The following is a 19,781-nucleotide window of genomic DNA, read 5'->3' on the forward strand; positions in this document are numbered from 1 at the left end:
CTTTGACATTTGAACTCTGTTGCGCTCATGTAGGTAACTCCTGGGTTTCTGGATAGTTGACCCTCTCCTAACCTGCCTTTGCGGTCCCCGCACCAATATTACTCGGCCATTAACTCCGAATAACGTAAATCGCACCGAGTCGCTCCCGGATAGTCTTTCTCATACCTACAAGGAAGCAAGACAGGCGTCAGTGGAGTTCTCAAGCGCCAGCCTCATAAGGAAGAAACTACTCCTGCCACATACTCCATCTGCGTCTTATACACACCGTCTGTATATGGCAGGATCTCTCGGAGGACATGGCGATCATCGATGCCAGTCATGTCATCGTGAAACCCATTCTCTCGTGCCGCCTTCACCTTCTCCGCTGCTGTCTTTTTCTTGCCCATCTTGGGACAGTGGTTTCTCACGACTGCGAGCAAAAGATTCCAGAACTTTAAGATAAAAAAGTCAAAAAAAAGGGAGGGTTTGCCGTAGATCGAAGGTGAGAAGTTCTTTCGTATCACTGGCTTGGTAGGTCGGAATTCCAATGATTAAAAAAAGCAGAGCGTTAAAGGCAGAGAGGAATGGTCTAGACGAACAGCAAGGAGAGCGGGTGAGGGAAGAGAACTTAAGGGCAAGAATCGCGGTAGAGAGTAGAATCAGGAGTGCAGTGCAAGGCAGGATGCCATCTCTACCTCTGTGATAGCATTGATGCACAACACCAGGATGGTGAGTCTGGGGAGCCCATCTTGGTCCCAGGGGCCCATCACGGGCCCGGGTCACGTGCGTGGCGGGGTGGCGGCCCATAGCCATCCTTGCAGGCACACTTTTTGTCTCCCCTTGCTGTGAACGTCAATGCTATAGGCCTGTCTTCTCCGCATCTGGAAATTGAAGGGGCGGCGCCCATCTTTGGAACCTGCAACTCAGCTAATCTTAGGGATGAGGGTATACATGCAGAGGTGTATCAGATATATGGCAAGACTGCATTTAGCCGTTGTTCTCCCGATGATTCCGTCAAATGAGTTTCGGGTGTCTATCTATGCGAGTGGGCGTGTCTTGGGTGTGCATGTGATATGTTCAAATTGCAAGGTTACCACTGGTATTTACAACGTTACCCTGCGTCTTGCGCAACCTTCTTTCTTCCTCCTTCTTCCAAATTCCAAAAAGAGTGACAATCCAGATCACCAAAGGGTGTCTCCCAAAACTCCCCAATGGTACCCAGTTCTTGGCCAGATCCAATCCATCATCCCAAGCCGAAGCCCAAACTCCTCCTCTTTTCCATAGAGCCTGAACGTAAAAAAACATTTAATGGGGTCATTAAGGAGCGTGAGAAGGCGCCAAAAGGCATAAACCTATGTACAAAATGCAGCGTGTTACCACGCTGCCGTGGTAGAAAAGAAGGATACGAGGATCCAGTCCACTGTATCCTATATCCATACAGTTGTCGATGGGGGTAGGTCACCAAACGCAGTGATATAAAGTCCCTGGAGTTCGTTCATGTAGTCGTCCGCGGCAAACTTGTAAAGCCCCATAGATATCAGCTCCTGCTCTTCCTCGTCAAGGACAGCCAGCTTCTCTTTGCCCATGCCGAATTGCTCAGCCAATTCGGAGACTTGGGCAAGTTCGTTACCAAAGGGATGGTCAAGACTGTCGGGATTCGGGCTAAACATCTGCATCGATGACCGAGTCGTCGAAATGCTGTTCTGCGGCGAGGAGATCCTTGAGATCGCGCTTTTGGGAGACTGGGCACTGTTCGGGGACGAGATTGTTGAGATGCTGTTTTTGGGCGAAGATAACCTTGAAAACCCGCTTAGAGGAGACGAGATCGTTGAGATGCTGCTCTTGGGCGAGGCCATCCTTGAGAGAGAACGTTTACGCGCGATCCTCTCTGACAATTTCTTGGTATGTGAAGGAGCTCTTTTGGGGATCTGGGGAGCTTCTTCTTCCGAAGCCGATGCGCCAAAGTAGCAGGAAAGATGGTTGAGATCTGGAGGTTGCATAATAGGCGAAGACTCAATCGAAGATGCCTCTGGGGTAGTGAGGGGGGTTGCAATGACGGATGGTGAACCTTCAGAAGCACTGCTACCCATGGTCATACTGCCAGCACTAGAAGTAGTTGACGACCTGCTTCGTGGGAATATATCCGGCGCGTTGTAGGAGAGCATATTTGTCGTAGAGAGAAGCTCTACCGGGCCTGAGATCTTCTGCTGTCTGATGGTACCAGAATGCTTAGTTGTTAGGCTCCTCTTGGGTATTGTGGGCAAGCTATCAGTCGACCTTGCGGCGCGCTTTGTCGTAAAGGCGCGCGAGAGTGAGGTAGACATGGTGGCTTGATTGTCAGAAGCCGTCGATGTTCTGCCGTCAGACTATATGATTAGGGGTAGTAGAGCGAGGTTCTGTCGCCGGCCAGCAACGAGACGACTGATACAACTTATGAGAAGACTGCGATATTGGTTGGGGCAGCCAATTGCCTAACTGGGAGTGATCGCGGGAACACTGAGAGCAGCTGCAGGTCTCGCTTGAATGCGATTGGAGGGTGACGTTGCGCGGGCCCCGAGCTGCTACTTCTGGATGTTCTGGACAAGCAACGGCTGACCAGGTGATTGTTGCTGGTGACCGTGCTGCAGACAAGAGATATGCTTGGGATGCTTGATATGCGTGGTATGATATGGGACGTTGACGCGACGCGCAACAAACCCTGGGAAAAGGGGACTCGGTGACTCTGACTCTGGTCTCTGCGTTGGAAAGGACTGAGCAGGATGATGCGTACGTGTGATAAGATGGCTTGCTGTTCCGTGACAGCGCGTCGAAGGGGTTCTGCGGCGGCAGCTGAAAGGTATAGATACGATATGAATAGCTCGAGTTGTGTCGTCCGACAGCGTGCCGTGGCTCCTGCCGTGTATCTAGATATCCTAGATATCTTCTCGTGAAAGAGAGTGATGCGGGTCGATAAAGTCAAAGAACGATCGAACAGCCAGGTTCTGGAAGGAATGGAGATTTATGAATCGACCCGGCGATGCTGGCGAGGCTTGGAGAAGGGAGAAAACAGATGAACTAGAGAAGAGTAAAGATGGTGAGAAAAGGAGGAAGAAAGGATTCGCAGCAGATACTGACTGCGCCTGGGCCTGAGCCAGAGCGTGTGTCTGCTGTGCCAGTGGCCCTGTGCCTTCGCAGGACGGGGGGGGGGGAGGTGGAGGGGTGGGAGTGGAGAAGGGAGAGCCAGAACTCAGAAAGGGAGAAGGGAGAAGACCGAGAGGACCGGGGGGCTGGTAAGAGATGCGGCTCCACCACGCAAGGACATCTCCCCCCTTGGAGCCAATGATGTGCATGTTCGGAGTGAATGGTTCGCGCGACCGTCGTCTTCATTGGAGGATCGATTATAGACTCATGGCTCCCCCTGCAGACCATTCACCATTCACCATTCACCTTCCCGAAAGGCGCGTTTGGATAGAGAATCGACCAGTCGGGCGCATCAAGTGGGCATGGGCGATCCCCCGGCAGCATCGCATCGCATCGCGCGAAGCCCTGGCGCCCGAGAAAAGTCGAAACGTGCGGGGCCAGGAGTGGTGCCAGGGCATCCAGGGGAATCGAAACGAAGGGTTGTCACTTCGCCGCCTGTCACTGATGATTGGAATCCATCAGATGTTTTCTGTTTCACCTGTAACCATCCGCCACGCAGACGCCTCGGCCGAGTGTGTTCCACTGTTGTCAACTTGTCTCCCTTTCGCTGTACTCTGTAGTGGTAGTATAGTAGTAGCATCGTGGTAGTAGTAGTAGCAGTAGCAGTAGTCACACCGTCGTGCAAACCTCCACGAGCGCCGCCAGTCCATTCGGCCTCCCTTGGACCAGGGATCCTGAGTCCTAAGCCCTGAGCTCCGAACCCTCCAGGTCTCTCCACAGAAGAAGATTGGCGGCGACATCTTCGTGTGCTTGTTGCGCGCGCGAGAACTCTATCCATCGTGACCTCTCATATCCAAGACGAATTAAGCGTATTCGTCATTGGGAGATTCTGGGCCTCTGGCGCCAGTCTGGTCGCTCTTGGTGTTTTTCCTTCTTTTTTTCTCCGTGTGTATTGTTAGAAACAGGAACTGGCACTGTCTCTGACCGGAAAACGCCACATTCCATCCTCTGTCCTTGAGAATTAGGAATGCTAAGCCTTAGATGTTTCTGCTCCCAACACCCTCAGTTGCCGTCGCACAGCCTTCGCAGGATCAGTCTCACTCCGTTGCATGTACTTTATTTACTCCGGGAGAGTGCGGTGCCTCGAAGCCGCGTGAGGGCTTTGGAGCAGGGCTGAGGTAAGAAGAATCACCAACGGTAACCGACGACTTCGACCCCACCGCTTTAGAACAGGGCGCTCATCGCATTCCGTCCGAATCGTCCGAATCCGTTCAGGTACTGTACCTTTCAGCGATCGTTATTCTTAGTGCGGGCGTCCCATGCGGAAACGAATGGTTGAGACATATTCTTCTCCTGGTGGGGCGGTGGAGAAGAGTCTTTTTTCTCTTTCGCATATCGGACCCTTTATCACGACCCGCAAATTCTGATAACCTGATAACCTTTCATGAACCTCACCACACTCATGACTGCGCTAGAACTGCGACATCGTCTTCTGACCATTCTGATGCTACGGGAATAGGTCTGAGGCTCCATTTAAACCCGCATCGTGGCTGCAAACTTTGTACGAGACTAAGAATGTTGGACGGGACTTATTATGCACGAATCTTCATGGAAGCTTTCTCGAACCGCATATCATCATGTCATCATGCCATGCCATAGCTTTTAAGTCTTTTTTTAGACCTCCGTCTCCCTTCAGTCCTCCTCCATAGATTCCCAACCGTCGCCGCCCTTTGCTTCTTCTGGTTCAGGCACGCCCTCATCTTCTGAATCACTACTATCACTCTCCACCCTGACTAATCTTTCCTTGATCTCGCCTTCTACAGGTGCAACCCGGCTGGCAAATGCTCGTCTTACGGCGGGATTGGTGCTTGTATCCTACACAAGGGAAGAGTCAGTTTCAGAACTTTATGGATAGAGGATGGGATAACACGTACCCAGACCTGCACAACGCCTTTGCTACCTGCTACCGCTAGCCGGAAACCCACTTCCTCATCCGGTGCGAAGACAGTGGAGAACACCTTCCCGACTTCCAGGTTGCGCGAGACAACCATGGTCGGGCCGGATGGCTGTATGTTCCAAAGCTTGACCTGCCTGTCGGTGGAGCCAGTCGCCATGAACCCAGGAATGACAGGATTAATGTCGAAAGACGATACAGATTCATCATGTGCCTGCAGTAACCAGACCGGCTTGCTAGAAGCTGGGTCTGAAGGTGCATTTCGCACGTCGTGGTAATGAATAATACCCTTCTCGGTTGAGATGTAGAAGAAGTTAGGATCATGAGGATCCCATCGCACGTTTTCTACATCGCTCTCAACACCCCACCTTGGGGCTTTGGCATCAGGTGCCCTCATATCCGCAGCCACGACCGTTCTATCATAACTACCGCTCAGGAGAACAGTTGACTCTTTTGGATGCCATGCCAGTGAGCAGACTTTGTCGGTATGGTAAGAGTAGGATTTGGCACACTTCGTTGTGTTCAAATCCCATAACTTCACTGTCTTGTCTGCTGATGAGGAGGCCAGGAGATTTCGATGATGTCGGTTGGCAGCGAGAGACAGAACTGCATCCACATGGTAATCGTCGTTGGCCTTCTTGGACTTCTTCTTCTTCTTCTTTTTCTTCTTGGGGTCCTCATCTTCCCCACCTTGTCCAAGAATAGCATTAGGGTACATGCAGTCAATTGTGTCCAAGTCCCATATCTCGATGTCTGGATCGAAGGTTCCAACAGCCACGAAATTTGCTCTCGCATCTTTCTCCACGTTCGACTTGCCCACGGGTAAGTCCAACCACTCCACACACAACGGTATGGCGGGCAGCATAATATCGTGGTGTACATAAAGGTTGTCTGCTTCGTCCTCGTAAACATAGACCTCCAGGTGTGCAACCTCGTCTTCCACCTTTGCAGCCAGGAGCATGTTGTCCGTGGCCAGGATTTGGAGCTCCTCTCGCTCCTCGTCTTCCTCCTCGTTCTCCTTCATGGTAATATATGGATCGTCCTCATTTGAAGCGTGGTACGCGAGTGACTTGACATTTCCAAACATTCCCATACCGATACCCTCGCCTTCTTGATCCTCTGCAACGTCGTCGTCGTAGTGCTCCAAATCATATTCCGCGAGATCATCGTCTTCCTCGCTGAGGTGGGGTCAGCACAAGAAAAGTAGACGCTTTTGCTCAAACCTACGCTTTTGATTTTAAACCTTTGGCTGGAAGATCATCATCTGAGCCGTCTTCTTCCATCTTATCTGCATCATTATTTTCGGTCGCATTATTGCGTGCCTCGTCCAGTTCCTCGTTGGCGTCGTCGAGTTGGAGCTTTGCCAGCTCTGCGATGCGCTTGAACTCCTCCTCATCGAATGTGTATTTGGTAGGAAATGGTGCCGCAAACCCGCGCGGCACCCATGATGTAGCGGTTATCAGAGACATAGCTGTTTTGCGGCACCGACTGGGTTTCGAGAAAAAGTTCGGATTTCTATCCCACGTCCTATAATTTTTGTACCAAGCGGCCGCTAGCGCATCCTGGAAGCAGACATGGTTGTCAGCCTCGCCTCGCTGCCTCCGTTACTTGATCAACAACAAACAATAATGGAGGAACTCACTATCAATGTTAATAATCGCAAACGCAAGTTCCGACCAAACGATGATGATCAAAATGATTCGACACAATCCCCCAATCCGGTCAACAAATTCAAGACGCCAAATAACGTTATAGGGGCGTCTTATAAGAAGAAGGCCCCGCGACAAGAAGAATTCGATGGCCCCGAACCAGGTGTGGACACTGAGGACTCTACTGCTCTTGATAGAGACTGGTATGCGGGAGATGAATTTGGCCACACGTTTGGGGATGACGCGCACAATCCGTTCGGATCCTACGACAACTCGTGGGCGGAACAACAGAGAGAGGCTGCATTAGCCGCGAAGAAGACTGGGAAACGGATGAGTGCGCGGGCCGCACAGAAGCAGAAAGATGTTGATGCTTGGGAGACGAATCGAATGCTCACGTCTGGGGTGGCGCAACGCAGAGATTTTGGAGATGACTTCGAGGATGACGAGGAGGCAACTCGAGTCCATCTTCTCGTCCACGATCTCAGGCCTCCGTTCCTCGATGGGAGAACCGTTTTCTCGAAACAGCTGGAACCTGTCCCTGCAGTGCGAGACTATCAGAGTGATATGGCTGTTTTTAGTCGAAAAGGAAGTAGGGTGGTGAAGGAAAGGCGCCAACAAAAAGAGAGGCAAAAACAAGCACAAGAAGCAACAAACGTGGCAGGAACGGCACTCGGCAATCTTATGGGCATCAAGGAAGACGAGGGGGATAGCGCTGCAGCTGCACCCGGCGAGGAAGAACATATGGGCAGCAGCAAATTTGAACAGCACATGAAGAAAAATGAAGGTGCTAGCAACTTCAGTCAGAGCAAGACCCTGAAGGAGCAAAGAGAATTTTTACCGGCGTTTGCAGTGAGAGAGGATCTGCTAAGAGTTATAAGAGATAACCAGGTCATCATCGTTGTTGGTGAGACGGGGTCCGGGAAGACGACCCAACTCACGCAGTTTTTATACGAGGACGGGTACGGAAAACTGGGCTTAATCGGGTGTACGCAACCCCGAAGAGTCGCAGCCATGAGCGTGGCCAAGCGTGTCAGTGAAGAAATGGAATGCAGGCTAGGAAGTACTGTTGGTTACGCTATTCGTTTCGAGGACTGTACAAGCAAAGAGACGGTAATCAAATACATGACTGATGGTGTCCTACTGAGAGAGTCGCTCAATGAGCCTGATCTTGATCGCTACTCCTGTGTCATTATGGACGAGGCACACGAAAGAGCATTGAATACCGACGTGCTCATGGGTCTATTCAAGAAGGTGTTGGCACGTCGCCGGGACCTCAAATTGATAGTGACCTCTGCGACCATGAATTCGAAACGGTTTTCTGACTTCTATGGTGGAGCTCCCGAGTTTTTCATTCCCGGTCGAACTTTCCCGGTCGACGTTATGTTTCACCGTTCACCGGTTGAAGATTACGTCGACCAAGCAGTTCAGCAGGTCCTGGCTATTCACGTATCAATGGGTGCTGGTGACATTCTAGTCTTTATGACTGGACAAGAAGATATCGAGGTGACTTGCGAACTTATTCAAGAGCGGCTCAATGCTCTCAATGATCCGCCAAAACTCAGTATTCTACCAATCTACAGTCAGATGCCAGCTGATCTACAGGCCAAGATTTTTGATAAAGCCCCTCCAGGTGTCAGAAAGGTCATTGTGGCAACAAACATTGCCGAAACTAGTTTGACAGTGGATGGTATTATGTACGTTGTCGATGCTGGATATTCGAAACTAAAAGTCTACAACCCCAGAATGGGAATGGATACACTACAAATCACACCTATCTCACAAGCAAATGCATCCCAGAGAGCTGGGCGCGCAGGGCGTACTGGACCTGGAAAAGCATTCCATCTCTTCACCGAGGATGCCTTCAAGAACGAGTTATACATCCAAACAATTCCCGAAATTCAACGCACCAATCTCAGCAATACAGTCTTACTGCTGAAGTCACTTGGAGTCAAGGATCTGCTAGACTTTGATTTCATGGATCCTCCACCTCAAGATACTATCACCACATCACTATTCGACCTTTGGGCATTGGGAGCGTTGGACAATCTTGGAGATTTGACAGACATAGGCCGGAAAATGACGGCTTTCCCCATGGATCCTTCCCTGGCCAAGCTATTGATTACCTCCGAGGATTATGGGTGTAGTGAGGAGATGCTTACCATTGTCTCTATGCTTTCCGTTCCCAACGTATTCTACAGGCCCAAAGAACGTCAAGACGAATCCGATGCGGCTCGCGAGAAATTCTTCGTCCCTGAATCCGATCATTTGACGTATCTCCACGTCTACTCTCAATGGAAAACGAACGGATATTCTGACGCGTGGTGCACTCGTCATTTCTTACATCCCAAGTCCTTACGCAGAGCAAAGGAGATTAGAGAGCAGCTCCTGGATATTATGAAGATGCAGAAGATGACAATGATCAGCTGCGGCACAGATTGGGATATCATTCGAAAATGTATATGTTCGGGATATTACCACCAAGCTGCAAAAGTTAAGGGTATTGGGGAGTATGTCAATCTGAGAACAAGCGTCACCGTCCAACTACACCCCACGAGTGCCCTGTATGGACTAGGATATCTCCCAGATTACGTGGTATATCACGAACTGATTCTCACTTCGAAAGAATATATGTCAACTGTAACCTCCGTTGATCCCCACTGGCTTGCTGAGTTGGGCGGTGTCTTCTATTCGGTCAAAGAAAAGGGGTATTCTGCACGAGAGAAGCGAGTTACTGAGGTGGAGTTCAATAGGAGAATGGAGATTGAGGCGAAGATGGCGGAAGATAAACTCCGTGAGCAGCAAAGGTTGGAGAGTGAAAATGCCAAGATGGCAAAGAAACCGCCATCATCGGCTGTAAAGAAGATAACATCGCGCCAAGGGGCAGTTAGAAAGCCTGTGGCAAGAAGGCCTGGGCGCGGGTTTTAATCTAGTCTACCCTATACTGGAAAATGGACCGATGTTTTGCCGAAAACCCCCTGTAAAAACAAGGATGTTTCTCGAGCTCTCATTAGCCCCTTACCCGGTTCGCTGCCTCAGGCCCCTACACGCGCTGTACGCGCTCTCTTACCTACCTCCCTACCTACCTATATATTTTTACGTGTCTATATCCCCCCTTCTACCTGAACAAGGAACTAGCACTCGAACTAGCACTCGAACTAGCACTCGAACTAGTACTCGAACTAGCATACTACAGGTGCCACTACAAGTAGCCCTACCGGTAAGTAGCCCTACAGGTAGGTGGCTTTATAGGTAGCTCGACAGGTAGTTCTACAGGCCCTTAACAGGTTAGTAGTTTAAGGATAAAGGGTTACACTAATAGGCATATAGTAGCGTTTTTAAGTCTATATAACGGCACAAAATCAGAGCGTTTTCGAGGAATATAATAGCGTTAGATTAGAGCGTTTTCAAGGCATATAACGGCGTCAAATCTAAGTGTTGTTAGGGTTATATAACAGCGTTAAATCAGAGCGTTTTTAAGGCATATAACGGCGTCAAATCTAAGTGTTGTTAGGGTTATATAACAGCGTTAAATCAGAGCGTTTTCAAGGCATAACGGCGTCGAATCCGAGTTTTGTCGAGGCTATATAACAGGCTGAATTCAAGCGTTTTTAAGGCTATATAACAGGTTGAGTTTAGAGCATTTTTACTAGCATATAACGGCGTTAAATCAGAGCGTTTTTAAGGCTATATAACAGGTCGAAACTAGCGTACATAATCAAACAGCCTACAGTTTCTGTTACAATAGTAAAATCAGTATAACCTTAAAAGACTAGGATACAATCGCTCGCTTCGCTCGCGTGGGTACAATGCTTAGACACGTGACCTGAAAATATGTGATTAGTAAGCCACCTATAGAACAATTAAGGCTCTTATTACCTGTAGACAACAATAGTAACGGCACGTGATATTAAAATCGCTACTTACAGATAGAGTACTCTTATTAACTATAAGGGGCTTAATTAATCTCTTTGTTACTGTTAAAGGAGACAATAGTAGTAGTTAGCTATATAGAAACTCGATCTTAACGATCCTTTATCTTACCTACTACTAACTCTAACTCTAACTTTAACTTTAACTATAACTATAACTCTAACTCTAACTTTAACTTTAACTATAACTATAACTACAACTCTAACTTTAACTATAACTATAACACTAAAGACAAAGTTAGTATACGGCCTTACTTACAGCCTATTATTCTTAACCTTATAGACTATTTCTAGATAGATAGATTTAAAAAGGACTTTCTTACGCCTACTAAAGGTACTATAATTTGTAGAGGCTTATAGTAAGTTAACCCTTAGATCTAGGGAGTAAAGAGACTAACAGATCTAATAGGCTACTAACCCTCCTTACTTATAATAGTAACCCCCTTACTAGTACGTAAGTAACTACCTACCTCTAGCCGTAACAGACTACTATATATATAGCTAATAGCTTGTTAATAGTTAGGCTAGCTTAGTCCTTAGCTCTCTCTCTTCTAGCTTTAAAGCTGTGTTCCTAGCTAGCGTTACAGCCGCTATCGCCCTAGCCCTTACTACTACTACTACCTTATAAGTTAGCTAAAGACCTTAAATATAGAGTGTATAGTAATACTAACCTGTCTATTAGGGCTATCGCCCTTACTACTACTATAGCCACTACCTTTACTACCTTATAAGTTAGCTAAAGACCCTAAATATAGAGCGTACCTTAATACTAACCTGTCTATTAAGGCTATTACCCTTTCTCTCCTTTCTTAGAACGCTACTTACACTATAACGGCCCTTACTACTATAGTACTATAGCGGCCGGCGACTCTCTATCTAGGTCGTAACCTACTAAACTAAAACTAGGCTAGTAACCTAGAGGTAGAGCTTACTTATATCGTAGGTTAAGTAAACCTTTTAGGCTATAACTATTGTTAAAATAGCGCTAGCCTATAGACAGAGTGTATTATAGTACCTAGATAGCTAAGTTAGAGCTATACAAATTACTACTATAGTAGTAAAGGGATCTGTTACTCCTTTTATAAGTTAACTTAATAAGGTAGATTTAAGGTATACTATAACTAATAGGCCGTAAGCTAGACTTTTATACTTACGCTATCTACTGCCCTTACATCTGTTATTAACGCTATATTCGCGGCCGTACCTATACTCCTTAGCCCGCCTGTTGTACTACCTGTCTTACTAGTATAGGCCTTAAGAGCTATACTTACGGCCCTAGTAGCCTTAGCCCTAGCCTTAGGCCCTTGCCCCTTACGTTACTATAAGTATACTACCCTTATTATATATAGACAGAAAACTTACTACGTATAGTAGCCCTTTCTGTTATTGTCTTAGCCGCTAATAGTAACGCCTTATAACATCCTAATTATAAGTCTATAACTAACTATTAATAGCTACTACCCTCTTACTAGCCTTAGCCCTAGTATACGTACCTACTACCTGCCTTACTACTAGCCCTTATCCTTACTATAGCTCTAGCCCTTACGGCCCTGTTTCTACTGTCTCTAGCGCTAGCGCCGTTAGAGTACTACTTATACTACGTAGCTACTTTACCTAACTTCTTAATAAAGCCTAAACCCTAGGCTAGGCCGAAATCGTAGGCTACTAGGCCGAAATCTAGCTTAAGCTTACTACTTTAGCCTAAGCTAAGGTAAAGGATAAAGACGATAATAACAAAGAAAAAGAGTAGAGGTATAGTTTATAGACTACTAAGTCTTATAAAAGGCGCCCTTATAGGGGTTATATAATAGAACTAGAATAATTATACTAAAGTATATACCTAAAACCTCTTTAACACTTATAAATAGTAAAAACAGACTATAAACTATAGATATAATACCTATAAAAGAACAATATATAGTATATAACATATATAGTATTATAAAAATAGATAATACTATAAGTATATAGCTAACGCTATACGCTATTAAACCGTAAAAGATTACTCTATTAGATTAATATCCTGTAATACCTCTAGGTAGACAACATTAGTAGTAGTACTTACCCCTTTTAGTAAAAGAACAGATAGGCCTACTATAGACGTAACCTAAGAGACGGCTATATAAAACTAACTATAAGAGAAAATAAGGAACTATAAATCTAGCCTAATACGTATAAACAACTGTCCTTAGGACTTGTTAATCGTTATAGTAAAGCTTAGACAGACTAGAAACTACTTATAGATTAAGGTAAAAAGGAGAGCGTCCTCTTTATTTAATAATAACTTAATATATAAGATCATCTGTAACTACTTGTTAAAGTTACTACTAATAAACCAGGCCTTAATATAGTAGGGCTATAGCTTAGTAACGACTATCTATAACCTGTTATATAACCCTTACTAAAAGCATAGGTTTTGTAATACTATAATTAGAGTCCTTATCTTAAGTTTTAAGGTTAATAAAGGTAGTAACAAGAGATTAATACTCTATAGGTACTTAACTAGTAGTACTATAACGTCCGGGTTAGTATTGTTTACGTCTACTAAGTCAACTACTATATAAGTACGTTTGTTACCTCTATAATTAAATAGACTATAGACTAAGTAATTTAGCTCTGTTATAGTCTTGTTTAAGACAGATAGGATCGCCTGTCTATAAAAGAGGGTATAGTCTATAACGGCTTACTATAAGAGAGCCTCTAGGTAAATAGTATTAATAAGCTTAAGTATAGTCTAAGGCTAAGAGATATATAAGGGTATTATTACCTAGCTATAAAGGGCAGGGTCGTATAGTAGGCTACTAATCTACTATACAAACTATTAATCTAGTAGACTGTCTCTTACTTATATATTAGTCTATAAGCGTAACTACTTAAGCTACGGCTAGATCTACGTGTTTTAAAGGGATACTATAACGATATTAGCCTATAAGCTATAACAGATAACTAAAAGGATCTAAGTAAAGTCCTTACTAAGGATAATAAGTATACTACTAAAGAGAACGTTATCTATAGTACCTTATAAGTTAATAAACAGCTAGTAGACTACCTTAAAATAGTACTTATTTTGTATAAGAACCTTATCCTAAATAATTAAATTAGCCTATTATAAGAGCCTTCTAGCCTATAAAGTCTTAGTTATTATACTCTTAGACGCCTTGTATATAAGGACAAGGATCTTAAATAAAGAGTAAGAGGTATAGCTACCTAGTAGTAAGAGGCCTATAATACTTATAGAAGTAATATAAAAAACCGCCTTACTTAAGCCCTAGAAGTAGTAGTAAAGGGTCTAGTAAAGGTACGTCTTACTAGTACTACTAGGGCCTTAGAGATAGAAGTAGGCTGTTTCTAGGCTGTTTTCTATAGCTATAACAATAGTATTAAAGTACTTTTTCTAGCCCTTGTTTAAATCTTGTCTAAGATCTTTAGCTAGAGTAGCCTTTATTATAAGATCGTACTATTCTCTTATAGCCTTTACCTAAGACTAATTAAACCTGTTTTTAGGTAACTATACGCCTACTAGAAACTTACTTAGATCTATAAGCCCTTTTTCTATTAGAAATAGTCTATAATTATAGTAAGGATTAAGTAACAGAAAAGGAAAAGAGCTAGTAGGCGCTTACCTAAGCTAGTAGTACAAATCGTTATATAGATTATCCTTAAACTAATCTTATAGAGCTATTAGATCTATAATAGCCTTGTAACAAATACCTAATAAAAAAAGTGTTTATAACCTACTCTTAAACGTAAAGAGCTTAGCCTTATTAAAGTATTAAAACTACTCTTAATTACTCTTACATAACTTACGTACTATATATATAGTATAATACGTTAGGTAGGTTTAGGCGTTAAATTCGTATAGCTCTTTAAACGATTTTAGACTAGGAATAATAGTAAGTAAGAGCTATAAGTAGTAACGCTTACTTATAACAAGACTATAGTAGTATATATAGCTAATAGCCTACCCTTTTTACTATAGGCGCTACTACCTTATCTTTTTATACTATATATAGTAGTTAAGGAACTCTTAGTACAGTCTTTTTAGATTAGGATCTTAATAGGTATTATAGTTAAAGAAGCTTATTAAGGTTAACTTAGCCGTTTTAGCCTTTATAGCTAACTAAGAGAGGGTTAACTCCTTATTAAAAAAGACAGCCTGTTAACCCTTTAAGTATAAGGCTAAACGCTTAATGTACAGGAACTCTTAGTAACACCTAAAATCAAATAAACGCTAGTATACCTTTATTACCTTTACGTAATAGGCCTAAACGTACTACGTAATCTCGTTAATATCGTCTGTTTTTAAAACGGCTATAGTCGTACGATCTAAACCCTTATAAACGTACTTATACATATACTTTATAGCCTTAATACTTGTACAAACCTTAACGTTAATATAAGAGTAGAACTTCTAAAGTAAGTACAGGTTATAAGGAACTACTTAACGATTGTTATAGGTTATTACCTAGCTAAGGTAGCCTAGTTTAAGGACTATAAACTTGTACTTATTTGTCAGGTGCGCTAACACGTAAGACTACAATGGCTTAGAAATCAAGTGCGGGGTAACTGCGTGCTACGACCGAGGTAATAGTGGGCATCAAGGAGCATAAGAATAGAGGGTAGGGAGGGGAAAGAAGGGGGGTTTAGAGATCAGTCTATAGTTAAAGCAGCGATATACCTTCGAATATACTACGACTGTCCATCGACTCTTGCCTCTTCCACTCCGTAGAAATACACCTGACATTATTGTCTTAGTGTTAGTATTTAGGGTACGAATTCTCTTAGACAATCGTCTATTCTATAAAGGCCTTAAGAAAGAGTTTTAAGTACGTTTTTAGGCCGTTAGGCGTCTTACTCTATATATAAGGACGGTTAGGGTCGTTATCCTTATAAGGGCTATAGGTTATCTGTTCTATAACGACTCTTACTAACTCTTTTAACAGGTCTTATAAATAAGGCAAAAGCTTAGTATAAACGATTTTATTAATCTAGTTAGGTATAAGGTAATCTAAGTCTACTTAAAGGAATACTAATAAGTGTATATATAGTAGGCCGCGTTTCTAGTACTTAATTATATAAACGTAAGTACTATATAGCCTAAAAATACCCTTATAGACGTCTTTTAGTAGCTCGTTAACCTTTTAGTAGAAGACGTAGACTACTATATTAGGCTAATTACTAGCTGTCTAGCCCGGTAATAGCTAATCCCTAATCTCCGGCTAGTTTAGGTTAGCTATAAAGGTAATAAAAAGGGTTAGCTTACTAAAGTAATAGACGATAGCTATTAAGTCCTAATACTACTGTTATATACTCTTATTACCTCTTATATAAGAGGCTAAAAGGACAATTACCTTACGGCTAAGCTCTTTAAGGTTAACATAATCCTTATAGGTTATTATATCTACTAAGCCCTAGTAGAGATCGGCCTATATCTTATCTTAGTTCTACTTAATCTAGTTAAGAGTAGTATACTTAGTATAGATATAACTATTAATACAATATTACTAGAATAAGCGTCTAGAGTAGTAAAGGATTAAAAACTAGCCTTTATAGGCTATAAGACAGTACTAATAGAACTAGTACTACTATAGATAAGTCTACTAACAGGTACTGTTCTAGTTATAAAGAGTTAACCTATAGTACTAGCTATAGTCCTTATATAAAAATAGAAGTATATAGTAAAGAGGCATATACGCTATAGTCGTAAGATTAATCTACTTAAGAAGGCGCTTATTTGTACTTAGGTTATAGACTATAAGAACAATATTATAGTACGTTACTTCTGTTGTTTTGTACGTAATAACGGCTACGAGCTTATTACTAGTTATAAGTAGGTTATACTTACGATAATCTGTACCTTACTCTAGAACTAGCTATATTTATAGATTTAATAGTATCTAGAAAACGCCTTCTTGTTTACCTTCTTATTTATAGAGCCGCTTATAAGCTGTCTTATATACCTTTATAAAACAATTATTATTATAAAGCTATTATAAAAGCTTATAAAAGACTCTAGGGTTTAAACCTATAAACGTCTATAACTAAATAGAGTTAGTATAATCTAGGTCGTAAATAAACAGCTAGGTAAAGAAAGGGGTTTAGCCTAGTAGTGTGTCTAGAGGCCCTTAGAGGTAGTAGAGCTTACTATAGATTAAGAAGACGTAGATACCTTATAATGTATTAAAACAAGTATCTTACGTAAAATTATAAGACGTAAGTATAAGCGCTAAGTTATACTTTTATATACTTCTTAGAAAGTCTATACTATAAGTATCTCTCTTATCTAAGAGCCTCTATAAAAAGCGTAGTAGGTTAGTAATAAGTAAAAGATCTACTTCCTTATTAAAGTAACATAACATACCCTTCTTAACCTACTATAAAGTATAGTAGTAATAACAGACTTGTATTATATAGCCTAAACTATAGGCCTTAGCCCTAATGTTAAAGCTAGATAAGAACGCTACTAGGTATCGTCTACTAGGTCTACTAGGTCTACTAGGTCTACTAGGCACAGGATTATCTCTAGCTATAGAGGGTTGTAGACTACTACTAGACTATTATAAGGGCTATATAACTAAGGCTTATAAGGTTAAAAAAGGATCCGAGAGTTTAGGAGAGAGAAAAGGATCTAAGAGTTTAGGAGAGAGTTAGGGATCGTAAAACTAGTATAGATTATAGAGCTTAGAGATAGATAGTAGCGTAAAGTTTAGGTCGTAGAACTTAGAGGATTGTATAAAAAGCCGTAATTCTAGGTTATCTATTATAACAGCCTTTTGTAGACTTAAAAGCGGTCTAGAAATAAGGTCTTTATATACTATAAAACCTCTATAGGTTAGAGTAGCGTCTATAAGATCTTAGTAAGGGCGGCCTTACTACTATAAAGGTATAGGCACGTCTATATAAGGGCGTCTAGAGGGGCGTAGAGGTATAGGTACGTCTATACTAAGAGAACGTCTAGGCGGCTATAGAGGTATAGACACTATAGGTAAGTGTATTATAGTGCCCTAGTAGTAGCGTCCTTGTTTTAGAGTAAGGGCACTTATAAGCTCGGCCTTAGAGGCTAGCTAAGTAGCGGTTTAACAGGTTAGGCGCGCCCTGTTAGTATTAAGATTAAGATCTTTAAGTATAGTCTACTCTACGCGATCCTATATAGTAATAAAAAGGTTAGCTTTACTATAAAAAGCTATAACTACATACCTTATACTAAAAACACTTCTTGTAATAGGCCCTGTTCTTATTAATAGTAAAGTCGATAGTAGGACAGAGCTTGTTATAAGTCTAGTACTAAATAAGAGAGGATAGCGTAAGGGATAGCGTAAGGGATAGCGTAAGGGATAGCGTAGGGGATAGCGTAAGGGATTCTATCGCGTTAGAGGCCGCCGAATTAAAGTAGAACAGCTAAGTAGTAGGTAGAGAGCGGATTAAAACAGACAAAACAGAAGGATCCGTATAGAGTAAGGAAGAGGTAAGAGGGAGGATACGCGTTAAATAAAGAATAAGAATATAGGTAGGTAGGTAGGTAAGAGAACGCGTACAGCGCGTGTAGAGGCCTAAGGCGGCGAATAGGGTAGCGAACTAATAAGAATTAAGAGAAATACCTATGTTTTACAGGGGGTTTTATCCCTGTTTTTCGGCAAAACATCGGTCTATTTTCTAGTATAGGGTAGACTTGGCTTCTGCCCCTATGACTAAGCATTGTATTTCCGCGAGCGAAGCGAGCTATTGCATCCTAGTACAATAATGTATGCGTAGTTAAATCATTGAAAATATGAGCGATATAGACACTGACTAGTGATGCTTCCTTGGTTCTAAAGTCTTCAGGACATTTGATCAGTTGAGCCCTTTTCAAACCTACTTCTCAGCCGTATATCTAGGGACTTTGGTTCGTACCTACCTAGGTATCTTAATGGCAAGTCACGTGGGTTACGCGTCAAACTACCCAGATAAGAACCCGACGCGCTTAACTTGAACATCGTGATACGCGACTGGACGACGACTCGACAATAATGTAAGTCAAGGATGCCGGCCACTGATGAGGAGGACTACGGTGAGATCGCAGATGAAGATCTGATCGAAATTTTCAGCCAGCCTTCTCAAACTCTGCCGGCACATCATGGCGATGACGACGATATCGAAGATTGCAGACGACGCATACCCCGAAGAGAGAGTGGCGTATCTGGCGATGACGAAGTCGTGAAGGAATCATCCAGGAAGAGGAAATACAAGATCCACAACAGCGTGAGGGAGGTACCGCCAGTTCAGATTATTGGGGCCACACAAGCAGAAGGTCTTCCGGATTCGAGCCCCTACAGAATCAGCGGCCCGATCTTTAAGAGGCCAAGACCTGAACCTCCCAAATCCCAAGTCGTTCCTAAATCGCCATTCCTCTCCACAAATCCTGGAAGCGCTACATCTACGCCGAAAGCTTCTGGATCCAATCCGCCAGTCAGACGAATTGGCGGCCTCTCACAAGACGAAGACCTCTCCCGCGAGTTAGAAGGCCTGCCCTCTGATGCCTTCTCATCTCCAAGTCCACCTCCCCAATCACTTTCCTCATCATTTACTCAAACGCGCCTTGTAGCTCCCCAAAATGGCCTTCGTCAGACGACTCTTTTCGGAGGTCGAGCGCAAGAGGCACCTTCTGCATCGCAGGCAAAGAAGGGATACAATTTCAAAGCAGATAAACCCCCTGAACCTCCCACACATCATGTTCTAGACCAAGAAGCTTTGAAGACGTGGGTCTATCCTACGAATCTTGGCACGATACGTGACTACCAGTACACCATTGTCAAGAATGGGCTTTTCAATAACCTACTTGTCGCTCTTCCAACTGGACTTGGGAAAACGTTCATTGCTGCCACAATCATGCTCAATTATTTTCGCTGGACCAAAGATGCTCAAATTGTTTTCGTGGCTCCAACAAAACCTTTAGTAGCGCAACAAGTTGACGCTTGTTTCAATATCGTGGGTCTACCACGGTCAGCGACAACCATGCTTACTGGCGACCAGGCTCCGGCTTTAAGAGCTGAGGAATGGGAGGCAAAGCGAGTCTTCTTCATGACGCCACAAACTCTCATCAATGACTTATCGTCTGGCATTGCTGATCCCAAGAAGATTGTGCTTCTTGTTGTTGATGAAGCCCACAGAGCT

The 19,781-nt window shown here is 43.4% G+C and overlaps 3 protein-coding genes across 3 annotated transcripts; 1 reads left to right on the forward strand and 2 right to left on the reverse strand.

The window, feature by feature from the left end:
• Positions 1-1,334: 1,334 nt before the first annotated feature.
• M430DRAFT_159328 (hypothetical protein) lies at positions 1,335-2,597 on the reverse strand. The gene has a single exon (XM_024863355.1). The coding sequence runs from the start codon at positions 2,301-2,303 to the stop codon at positions 1,407-1,409; it is 897 nt and encodes a 298-aa protein (XP_024725351.1). The 5' UTR covers positions 2,304-2,597; the 3' UTR covers positions 1,335-1,406.
• Positions 2,598-3,213: 616 nt separating this feature from the next.
• M430DRAFT_269076 (hypothetical protein) lies at positions 3,214-3,937 on the forward strand. Its single transcript, XM_024865470.1, has one exon. The coding sequence runs from the start codon at positions 3,256-3,258 to the stop codon at positions 3,745-3,747; it is 492 nt and encodes a 163-aa protein (XP_024725352.1). The 5' UTR covers positions 3,214-3,255; the 3' UTR covers positions 3,748-3,937.
• An 854-nt stretch (positions 3,938-4,791) lies between these two features.
• M430DRAFT_93761 (hypothetical protein) lies at positions 4,792-6,522 on the reverse strand (the record flags this gene model as incomplete). The annotated part of the gene is made up of 3 exons (XM_024869787.1): positions 4,792-4,974; positions 5,034-6,231; positions 6,281-6,522. The coding sequence occupies 3 exons, from the start codon at positions 6,520-6,522 to the stop codon at positions 4,792-4,794; spliced, it is 1,623 nt and encodes a 540-aa protein (XP_024725353.1).
• Positions 6,523-19,781: the final 13,259 nt, after the last annotated feature.

The sequence above is a fragment of the Amorphotheca resinae genome (assembly GCF_003019875.1).
Source record: "Amorphotheca resinae ATCC 22711 unplaced genomic scaffold M430scaffold_1, whole genome shotgun sequence".
Taxonomy (NCBI): Eukaryota; Fungi; Ascomycota; class Leotiomycetes; order Helotiales; family Amorphothecaceae; genus Amorphotheca; species Amorphotheca resinae.

What these genes read in the sequence shown, in the direction of transcription:
- M430DRAFT_159328 (XM_024863355.1), bottom strand. Translation starts at nt 2,303, where the DNA reads ATGTCTACCTCACTCTCGCGCGCCTTTACGACAAAGCGCGCCGCAAGG.
- M430DRAFT_269076 (XM_024865470.1), top strand. Translation starts at nt 3,256, where the DNA reads ATGCGGCTCCACCACGCAAGGACATCTCCCCCCTTGGAGCCAATGATG.